The sequence below is a fragment of the Phoenix dactylifera genome, chromosome 2 (genome assembly GCF_051530095.1).
Source record: "Phoenix dactylifera cultivar Ajwa chromosome 2, Ajwa_hap1_PhDact_Kaust_v1.1, whole genome shotgun sequence".
NCBI lineage: Eukaryota > Viridiplantae > Streptophyta > Magnoliopsida > Arecales > Arecaceae > Phoenix > Phoenix dactylifera.
In genome coordinates, this window is record NC_143191.1 from 58279260 (window position 1) to 58290739 (window position 11480).

At 39.6% G+C, this 11480-nt stretch overlaps 1 protein-coding gene across 1 annotated transcript; it reads left to right on the top strand.

The window, feature by feature from the left end:
• Positions 1–3481: 3481 nt before the first annotated feature.
• On the top strand, positions 3482–5759 carry LOC149768472 (uncharacterized). The gene is made up of 2 exons (XM_089929302.1): positions 3482–3602; positions 4296–5759. The coding sequence occupies exon 2, from the start codon at positions 4806–4808 to the stop codon at positions 5658–5660; it is 855 nt and encodes a 284-aa protein (XP_089785428.1). The 5' UTR covers positions 3482–3602; positions 4296–4805; the 3' UTR covers positions 5661–5759.
• The last annotated feature ends 5721 nt before the right edge of the window (positions 5760–11480 follow it).

The following is an 11480-nucleotide window of genomic DNA, read 5'->3' on the forward strand; positions in this document are numbered from 1 at the left end:
TGCTGCTCCTCTATATTGTAACAGACAGGCAGAAATAAAATTCTCCTCTCTTTTTTTTCTAATATGGTATCAGAGCCACTGATCACGTAACCTGTTGCTATCCTCTCTTCCGCTTTTCTATGGTTGCCGTCGTCGCTTGCAGATCCTCTGTTTATCTTGCCTCATTTGGGGATAGCCGGAGCTCCAACCTCGGCGGCTTTCAAAGCTCCTTCTTCTCATCAAGATCCTGATAAAATTATAGCCTACTTTTTTCTTCTTTTTCTCTTTAATTGTTTGACTTTCAATTAAAAAAAAAATGTTGGGCTGTCGTGGGTGTTTTTCTTCACATGAGGGGGGGGGGGGGGGGGGGGGGGATTTGGTGTGTTTCTTCCGAGGTGCTTCACGTGAGGCGCTCAATAGGTTTGGGTGTTCGCTCTCCCAAGCCGAAAACACAACTATTCTTCTCACACTTTTTTCTTTTTTCTGTTCCTCCATGGAGGCGGCTGTGACATGTGTCAAAAACATGGTGAAAGTAAATTTGGCAGGTGCGATTTCGCTTCAAACTTTAGTAGCAGCGCATCAAACCGTGTTATCAGAAGCTTGGCGAGTAAACTTGGCAGGCGTGGTTTCGCTTCAAACTCCAGCAACAACGCATCAAACCGTACCGTTAGAAGCTTGGCGGATAAACTTGGCAGGTGCGGTCTCGCTCCAAACCCCAGCAGCAGCACGTCAAACCATACCGTCAGAAGCTTGGCGGATAAACTTGGTAGATGCAGTCTCACTCCAAACTCCAGTAACAACGCGTCAAACCGTATCGTCAGAAGCTTGGCGGATAAACTTGGCAGGCGTGTCTCGCTCCAAACTCCAGCAGCAGCACATCAAACCGTACCTTTAGAAGCTTGACGAGTAAACTTGGTAGGTGTAGTCTCGCTTCAAACTCCAACATTAGCACATCAAACCGTACCGTCAGAGCTTAGCGAGTAAATTTGGTAGGTTTGGTCTCGCTTCAAACTCCAGCAGTAGCGTGTCAAACCGTATCATCAGAAGTTTGGCAAGTAAACTTGGCAGGCGCGGTCTTCCTTCAAACCCCAACAGCAACGCGTCAAACTGTACCGTCAGAAGCTTGACGAAAGTAAACTTAGCAGGCGCGGTCTCGCTCCAAACTCCAGCAGCTCCTACTCCTACTCTTGATCTAGTACGTCAGTATTTCAGTACATTCGTGATCTTGTTTCCATGGCTGATCAACTTGCGGACGTCTTCATCAAAGCTCATCCTCCTAGCATCTTTCGATCTCTTGTTTCCAAACTCAAGTTGGTGTCTATTTTACCACCTTAAGTTTGAGGGAGAATGTTAGAATCCATTGATTGATTGATTATGCCCAGCTTAGTCGGCCTTACCAAACTTCACCATTAATCGTACCAAATATAGTTGGCCTCCATATAAGCTGGTTGTGCCAAATTAGTCGGTCTTATCAAATTTCATGTTGATTGATTTGTGATTGATTGTGCCAAACTTAATCAACCTAACTAAATTTTGTCAGCCTCCTCGTCTACATAAAAGGTGCTTCTCTATATTGTAATATATATATATATATATATATATATATATATATATATATATATATATATATATATATATATTCAATGCTACTGTTATTGAAAGAGGATTATCTCCTCCTAAAATATTTTAGTTAATTATCTATTTCTATTTTCTTGATAGGACCCGGGCGGTGCTGCTTTATTTCCTATAGGGGGCGTTTGGTATGGGGTGATCGTCTCAGAATCAAGGGTGATGTGGGTGGAGGTGATGAGATCACCGCGTTTGGTTGCACCACGGTGATCCTACGTGGCGGTGATCCTAAATTACCTCCACTCCTCCCATCACCGCCCAACTCGGTGATGGGATACCCGTCCTTGAGGTCGGAAATCCAAGATCACCCCAGGATAGTGATTCTAAATTGACAATTAAAGACAAAAATATCCATCAATATACCATCAATATATTATGTCAATGTTATATATATATATAATATTATATTGATATTATATATTATATTAATGATATATTATATTATAATATATTACTAATCATATTATTATCTTATTATTATTGAAGGATAATTTTAAATTATAGTAGAAATATATTATTATATTTTATATTTATATAATGAAAATATTTAATATATTATTCCTATTTATCTTATTTTTCTAATCAAAATAATTATTAGTATTAAAAATCTATTATAATTATAAATAAAAATATTAATTCCATAATGAAAAATAAGATATTATATTAATAATTTATAGGAGTAATAAATATATATTTTTATAGAATATATTAATAATTAATATATTGATAGATATATATAAATTTTATTATAATATATTTTATATAATTAATAAATATATGATAAAAGCTGCTAAAAGTAGAATATATGACAAAATTATGACGTTATTATATAAATTAGCATATTGACTTGTATTTTTGATTCATGAGAATTAAAAACACATAAAAAATCTATCTAAAATATATCAGGGGTATTTGTGGTATTATATGGTCGGTGATTTTGGATCTCTGTACCATACCAAACAAGTTACTTATGGATACTCCGAGATTTTTAATTACAGGATTATTGCCCACCAAACACATTAATTTCAGATTACTAGGATCAAATTATCTCAATATTTAGATCACCAGAGATTTTAGATCACCATGGTGAACCTGTTGGGGTTACCAAACGCCCCCAATAGTTTTCAGAAAAAGCACTTGCGTTCGTTTTAAGCAGTCAGTGCTTCTAAGTATTTCAATTATTTTCCCCGGCTCAGATCTTTTTTCTCCGCGCGATGGTAGAGTGCCCGCCCGTAGCCACGGCTCGCTCCACGGATGCTACAGACTGTCCCTTTCTCTTTCGTTTTGTATTCTTCTAATTCTTGCCTCTTTTTTCTCCCATCTCTCTATCAGTGGAATTTGGCCTCGGGAACACAAAATCTGTCCTTTCATATGGCTCTCAGCTGGGTGGTCTACTCGCTGCATTTAATGACTATGGTTATCTTTAATTTGCCGGTGGCCAAGGTTATCTGCCTGATATATTTGGATGTTTGGGTTCCTTCTTTCAGAAGGAACTATTATACTCTGTGATACTCTTTTGTTTCTTTTTTTTTTTTTTTTTTTTGGTACATCAGTGACACTATTTTGTTTGGAATCTCGCTTTAAGCTCCGCTTTTTATCAAAAAAAAAAAGAGGACAACAACTAGATATTGCGTCCGGTAGTTGTTTTTTATGGTGAGAAAGATTGGCATGAATTTTCTGGTGAGTAATCTCACCGGGTAGGAGGACAACAACTAAGCTACAAGATGATTCGGATCAGGTACGAGGTCTCGACACCGATAGTTAAGTAACAGAACTCCCACTGCTTGCCACGTGACGACCAGTTGGATTTTATATTTTATTTTAATTCAATTCAGCGTTCTTTTATTGTAAAGCTGAGACCCTTGGTCTGCCTCATATATGTAGCTGAAGACTTGTCACGAAATTAATCGATCGGTACGTTTATTGTCGCAGATCGAAATCCTCCCATCTCAGCGATCGAAGAGAGTTCGCAGCCATGTTCGGCATCACCAACCGTCTGCTCTCTCTCCCGTTCTTTTTCCTTTCTTCTTTTTTTTTTATTCTTGTTTTTTATGGGTTCTAGATATGTTTTTGGATCCTATCAGTGAGAGTATTAGATCGGTTTGTGGATTTTCTTAGTTTGTTTCGATTCTTTTGGTTTGGCTTATTTTATGCTCTCGTGGCGACTTTTTTCGGAAGGTTTGAATTCGGGATTTTGTTTCCTGTTTGCTTCTTGGGAGATCTTCTAGGCTTTGATTCTGTGGGTTTGATTTCGTTGGTATGCTGAGCCGCTTGCATGTCTGTATTCAAGCAGCAGAAATCTTGGTAGATTGTTTTGTTTCTCGACGTTCGACTTGGTAAAAAGATTTGAAGGATTGAAGTCTCTTTATCAGTCTTGATGGGAATTCGAGTTAGCTTTTCTTCATCTTTCTTCCTTTTCCAGTAGTTAGTCGCCGCCAGTTCGCATGCTATGACTGAAATTTCTCCTGCTAGATGGCTTATCTTACCTTTTTTCAGCTTGATTTTTCCTCCACATATGAGTATGATATTTGCTGCTGACGAGCAGCATTAGCTATTTTACTAATCGCTTTGCTCTGCAGCATGGTAACAAATTTTCGTAGCATGCCATATGCTCAGGTTTTCTCGGCTTGTGGATTGTCTCATTTCACCTCTTCTCTACTTCTGATGGCTGCTATTCTGCTGTACAGCATTTGGGCAGTCTTCGAGTAGCCCATTTGGTTCCCAGTCTGTCTCGGCAGCAGCCAAGCAGCTCTAGCACTAATCCGTTTGGGTCATCACCTAGCCAATCAAGTCCATTTGGTGGCACATTTCAGCTATCACAATCACCAGCATTTGGCAGCAATCCTTTTGGTTCCTCCACACCATTTGGTGCATCAAGTCGACCAGCCTTTGGCTCTACAAGCAGCCCTGCTTTTGGTGCCACAGCCACTCCGGCCGTTGGTGCTACATCTTCTTCGAGCTTTGGTGCCACAACTACGCCAGCATTTGGTTCGACAACCGTCCCAGCATTTAGTTCGGCACCCACGAGTACCCAGGCTTTTGGTTCTACAAGCACACCAGCCTTTGACTCTACAAGCACCCCTGCTTTTGGTGCCAGAGCCACTCCGGCCGTTGGTGCTACATCTTCTCCGGGCTTTGGTGCCACAACTACGCCAGCCTTTGGTTCGACAACCGCCCCAGCATTTAGTTCGACACCCATGAGTACCCAGGCTTTTGGTTCTATAAGCACACCAGCCTTTGGCTCTACAAGCACCCCTGCTTTTGGTGCCACAGCCACTCCGGCTTTTGGTGCTACATCTTCTCCGAGCTTTGGTGCCACAACCATGCCAGCATTTGGTTCGACAACCGCCCCAGCGTTTAGTTCGACAACCGCCCCATGCCCGGCCTTGACAAAGCAAGTAGTGGCATGGGCTCACCTTAAGGGGGATGTCGACACTATTAAGAAAATGTTTGAGGAGCAGCCTGTGCCAACTGACTATGTTGAGGAGCTATTACAAAACATGATAGCTGAAGAGAATTTATCAGGGTATTGCTTCAAGGATTTTCGGGACTGTGTGTCACAAATTCTAAATGAAATAAAGAGGCAGCAGTCAATGACTCTAGGCTCAGTAGTGGAAGAATTGACTGCGGCCAAAAGCAAGGAGCTCTCCAACATACGACAGTCTGTCAACCGGCACAAGTCTTTGATGCGAGACTATGAGAAGGAACTGGTGACTGAGATCAGTCGCAAAGCAAAGCTTGTCAAGAACAGAGGAGAAATAATGACCCGGATGACCACCTTGGAGCAAGAACTTGAACAAGCTGAGACTGAATTGGCTGAAAATGAGGCACAAATTCAGAAACAAGATGAAGCAATTAGTAAAGCAATAGCATCCATGACTTCTATTTCCTGGGAGCTTCAAAAAGCTAAAGAAGAATCCAGACAAGTAGTGGAGTCACTTCGAGCTGGAGAAGAGGCAGAATCAAAGATGAAGCAGCTGGGGGGGCTGCAGTCTTCAATAGCAGTGCTGCTTAAGTTTGAAATGCCGCAATGTCTCCCCAGGACTTCTTGAATTTGCATTTATTCTGTGTATTTTCTTTCTTCTTTTTTTTTGACGAATCACGAACCTGAGTTATTTTTCCTATCAGTGAAACTTTGATCTTCTTTACAACTCTGATGGTTTGTTCATATTACTTTTCTATCATATTACATTCAAGGTTTCCAGTTCTGGTTTGTTTCTCGATTACCAGCAGATTTGAATGGACTATCATAAATGACACTTTTTTATAAGTTGTCACCTTGTTGGACATTTGATGTTTCCAAAAATAAAGAAGATTTTTTGATTAGTCATTGTCCTGCAATATTTCGTAATCTCCCCCCCCCCCCCCCCCCCCCCATGTTGCAGGGTATTGTAAAATATAAGCTGAGCATCATGATGCATGAAAATTTTGATAAACTGATCCTTTACATGACATGCTTGATTTCACCCAAACCAAAGTGTTGCTGGAAACTGGAACCGGGGGCGGCCGTCGGCTGAGAAGGAGGAGCTCTGGTGGGATCGACGGGCTGCCGGTGGCGGCGGTCCGTCGGCGGACGGCGTCCTCTAGGATATCTGCAAAAAGCCGGTGGCCGGGATTTCTGGCGCCGGCCCTCCGATGCTTAAGTCAGAGGGGGAATATATGAGTAGAGGAAGAATGACTGGAGTTTTTCTTTTCTTTTCTCTCTCTCCCCTTTTTTACGATAGAGGGGCTCTCATTTTATAATGGGGTGTTGGATTACCTGTGATGCGACGGGACCAGATCGCCGTACGACTGAGTACGTCGCGTGAGTTGGTGGGTGATCACATGAATTAATGCCTTGCTGTAGAGGATGAGGTCGGAATCAAGGAGTTGTCGCGGCGGACTGGACGTAGCCGAACTGATCTGCTATGGGGAACTGGAGGTCAGCAAACGGCAGGAACCATGCGCATTAATTGTTGAGTAAGCCGGAGGTCATAAGCATTAATTGTTGAGTAGGCCGGAGGTCTGCGGAGATCATGCTCATTAATTGTTGAGTAAGCCGGAGGTCTGCGGAGACCATGCTCATTAATTGTTGAGTAAGCCGGAGGTCATAAGCATTAATTGTTGAGTAGGCCGGAGGTCTGCGGAGATCATGCTCATTAATTGTTGAGTAAGCCGGCTAAGGCGTGGTTCCGAGCTGGGCCGTAGATGGACGTGGCAGTAGCGGACGGTTGGCGAGGTTTGACTTCTAGGGATCGGATGCCTTTCGAGGTCGGACGTTCTGAGGTCGAGAACCCAGGTTGGGCGCCTGATCTGGCGCCAAGCCGTCCGGCATCGGTCGTCTAAGGTCGGGCGTCAGGTTGGTCGTCCTAAGGTCGGGTACTTCCGACCATATGTTTTAGGGTGACTTGTATTTCCCTCAATACTACCCCCCGTGTTGCCCAGTAGATACAACCCAAGAGGGGGGGTGAATTGGGTCTTTTAAAACTTTTAACCTACTTCTGAAAGTTTTTGATTAATTATGCTAAGTTGTATGGATGCACAGTGAAAGTCAAACTTAGCAACAGTTTGATGTATAGAATGTGACTTGATTGAATATGCTTGCAACTAAAGGATGTGCGGATAACAGTTAAGCAAGCAATCTATCTAAGTAAGTAAGTGTGTTAGTTAGACAATGACAAGAGGCATTACAAACACAACAAACATATAGTGGTTCGGTGCACCCCAGCACCTACATCCACTCCCCAAGACCTCTTGGGAATTTCACTATAATCCTACAGATTACAGCCGGTTGTTTTACAAGCTCACAACCCAACTTGTTGTTTTACGAGCGCACAACGAACTCGGTCGGTTTTCTCAGGCTCACCGACTAGAACCACCCCGATTGTTTTTCCGGGATCACAATCAAACCCTTACACCGTTGGTTTCAACCTAGGCTCACCAACAAACCTCTCACCGTTGGTTTTCTCTTTGGCTCACCAACAAACCTTAACCCCTTGATTCAATCCCTTGATTGAATCAAGTTACAAGATATTAAAAACAAAGTTTAAAACAAATCAAAGCTTCTTAAACAAGCAAATATAACAATATAAACAAAATAGTGTAAAGAGAAGCCCTCAACCGAGTTTTGAAGATGAAGGAGCTCGGCTTCTTCTTTACTTGACCCTCTTCTGATTTGGCACGAAGTAGAGGATCACCGAGGCAGCACACGGATGGAGAGGAAGCTTTGGGATTCACTTGGATGCTCTTCTTCTCTCTATTTCGCTTTGGATGTCCCTTTTGTGCTTATGGGAGATTTCCCTTGTTATCTCTTTGGAATATCTTTCCTAAATGTTCTCTCCCACTTTCCATGCCTTCTCCCCTAGCTCTCCTCTTGTTTTTATAGCTTTAGATGGCGTGGAAACAAGAATCTAGCCATTAGAGACAAAAATAGAGCCGTTGGACACAGTCTGCACTTCCTGACAATATTACCGTTGGGATCGGAGTCGACTCGCGCGATCAGGAGTCGACTCGTCTGTTGCAGGAGTCGACTCGTGCTTTACTGGAGACGACTCGGCCACTGTTCCAAATTTGAATTATTGTGCATCCTCGACTGGGAGTCGACTCGTCTTAACCCGGAGTCGACTCGCCAACATCTGGAGCTGACTTGGCATCTTCGGAGTCGGCTCATCCCATGAATTCAGAGGACATACTTTCTGATTTTCTTCCTCGAGTCGACTCGGATTCTCTTGGAGTCGACTCGGCTCTCAGAGCCCGAAAACTGATCCTCTGCATTTTTGGCTTGTCTGGTCTTGGAGTCGACTCAAACTGTTCCGGAGTCGACTCGGCTCTCAGTTTCCGAAACACAGCCTTCTGCCATTTTGGTGTAGCGCTGCCTTGGAGTCGACTCGAGTTGTCTGGGAGTCGACTCGGATCTCAGAGTCCGAAAACTGCTCTCTGACTTTTTCCTTGTGTTCCACTGAGAGTCGACTCTCGCTTTCTTTGGAGTCGACCTGCAAACCATTGGAGTCGACTCGCGTTCCACAGGAGTCGACTCGAATCTCAGAGTCGAAAATCGCTCTCTGACTTTTGCCTTGTTTTCCTTAGGAGTTGACTTGCCAGCTATTGGAGTCGACTCGAGTTCTTCAGGAGTCGACTCGCCTCTCAGGGTCCAAAATAGCTTCTCTGTCTTTCTGTCTGTTACTCCCTGGAGTCGACTCGTTCTACTCTGGAGTCGACTCGAAGACTATTCTTTTGAATTTTTCTTTGAATTTGCTCCTCCAATTTGAATCCTTTGAACTTTAAACTTGGGCCAATAAATTGTAGCTTTCTTCCAACTTTTCTTGAGAGCTTTGGAGGCCTTCTTGTGTTCTTCCAACTTGCTATGTTCCTTGCAAAATAAATATCTTTCTCCTTGCAACATAAACATTAGTATCTATACTTCAAGGTTTTGTGATCATCAAAATCAATCTTTGAATCAATCTTTGGGTCATCAGTCTCCCTCTTTTTGATGATGACAAAACTTGGAGTATATGCAATATAAAAGATATTGTTTTCTAGGAGTAATACATGGCTAAGTTGCATGAAGTAGAAAACATGTATATTTAATATTTAAAACATACTTCATGATAATGTTTTAGATTTAATCAGCTTAACACAATCAACCTATTTCAATTTAAGCTGAGTTGGTGTTCAATACAAAACACAAAGCATTATGAGCATATACTTAGATATTTCTCCCCCTTTTTGACAACATCAAAAAGATAGTGAAACATTAAGCACAAAGATAAGAATACTCAAACATTTCTTTTCCTTATTGTACTCTGATTTGCATGTCAAATTATTGCAAGGATATGAATCATAAAACTCAAGGCAATAATATTAGAATCAGATTAATGAGCATAGATCATAGCCAATTAAGATAATTTCAGAGCAGAACACATCGAATGTGATTTCAAGAAGTTTTCTAATTTGATACCACAGATAGTTTTCTAATCAAGTATAGGTGGAATCTTCCTTAGGTTAATACAAGAAGTACCACAAATGATATTCAAGGAAACACATGAGTGGAAATCTAACCTCTCTTTAATAAGTATGAAAGCTTGTTCATTTAAGACCTTTTGCCCAATCTATTAAGTATTTTATCAACATGAGAGCAATTTAATTGATTTTCAGAGTAAAAGATCAAAATTTATATATTTGAAAGACATATCATCATGTTGGATCATTAATTCTTAATGACTTCAAGGTTCTTTTATGATAATAAGAGCATTGGGGCACAAATACCAAAATATGAATTCATGCAATTTATGATTCATCTCAGAGCTCTTTTAAAGACTTTCTTTTGTTCTTTTAGAAAATAAGCACAATTTGATACATAAAAAATATGAATTGGCACACAATTTAAGTTCTAAAGAGCAAGCCAATTTGGACTCATTAGTGAATTTCAAAATAGATTTTCTAAGAGATACTCAAAAAAATTCAACACGTTATTCTCCCCCTTTTTCATTAAGTTAGAGGCTCTTAAGATCAACTGTTTGACTTGCAATTTGGTTCATGATGTATGCATAAGAAATATTAACCAAATAACAATCCTCAAGGTGTATCATAAAGATTTTTGCGATTAAGTTCCATAATACCTCTCCTTCTGAAATTTTCTTTCTCCCCCTCAATTGATTATTCCATTTAACAGTTTAGAGTTTGAAGATAATGTTCAATAAAATTGTCAATCTCAAAAATATGTTTTCCATAAGTTTCAGCTTATTTTCATAAGACTCAAGGTATGAGATAAGACAACCTTTATAGAACTCTTCTCAAGGCATAAACTTATAATTAAAGCAAGTATTGCATTATAAGGAGGTTCATCAAAATCAATCCATAAAAATCAAGGTATGCTTCAAATTGAAGTAACTTTAGGATAAGATATCTAAAGCTCCCCCTCAAAAGATGCATACTTCTTTAATCATTCTTTTCTTTTGTTGAATTTCAGATTTTAATGTTAAACGTGAATAAACCTGAAACTTTATGATATCAAGAATGTAGAGTGATCTAGAATTATTCAAAATTTATAGTAATCACTCTTTCTAATCCTTTAAGAACAAGTTATGCTTTCTCCTAATCTTAGAGAAAAATGTATAGAAATATTAATCAGAAAATGATTCATTTGAAGCTCAGTTTCTTTCAAAGGCATTTACATTTTCTTTCTTTTAGAATCATTCGAGTGAGCTGAAATATTTCTTGCTTTAAGATCATTCACTCTATTCTGTCTTTAATAATGTAGGAGAGAAAAACATATAGATGATCATTGATATATATATATTTATAGAACTCAATTTCTTAATCATATATATATTTATAGATGTCTTAATCTCTTAAATAAAATCATATATTTAAAAATATTTACTTGCAATCAAGATCATTGAAAGCCACATCATTTATGCCAATATTAGTATACTTTGAAGATAAGAAATGATATGTTTCGGATGCGTATCGGAGCAATCAACCAAAGGCATCAAAATTAATTCTGTTTTTCTTTCATTAAGATTTTATTTAGAAATCATATGGAGTTTAAGCTTTTATACAAAATCAGATTCTGAATTACATAGGATTTTCAATTGAGGCTTTCAAAATCATAATTTGAGATATGTATCTTTCAGATTGTAGCTCATCTTAAATCATTACGTTTGAAAACACATATTTCAAACATGTAAGAGCATATTCAGAGTATTTGTATTTATGTTGAGTTTTGGTATGAGTTAGAACATTATATACCAAAGTTAATCAAGTTGAAGGATAAAAACAACTCAATTCATTTTGCCTAAATAGAGATATCCTTCTCTTCTCCTTTTTACAAATTTATTCAACTTTCAGGTTTTAACGATGATTGTTAACGACAAATCTGAAAATTTCTTTTC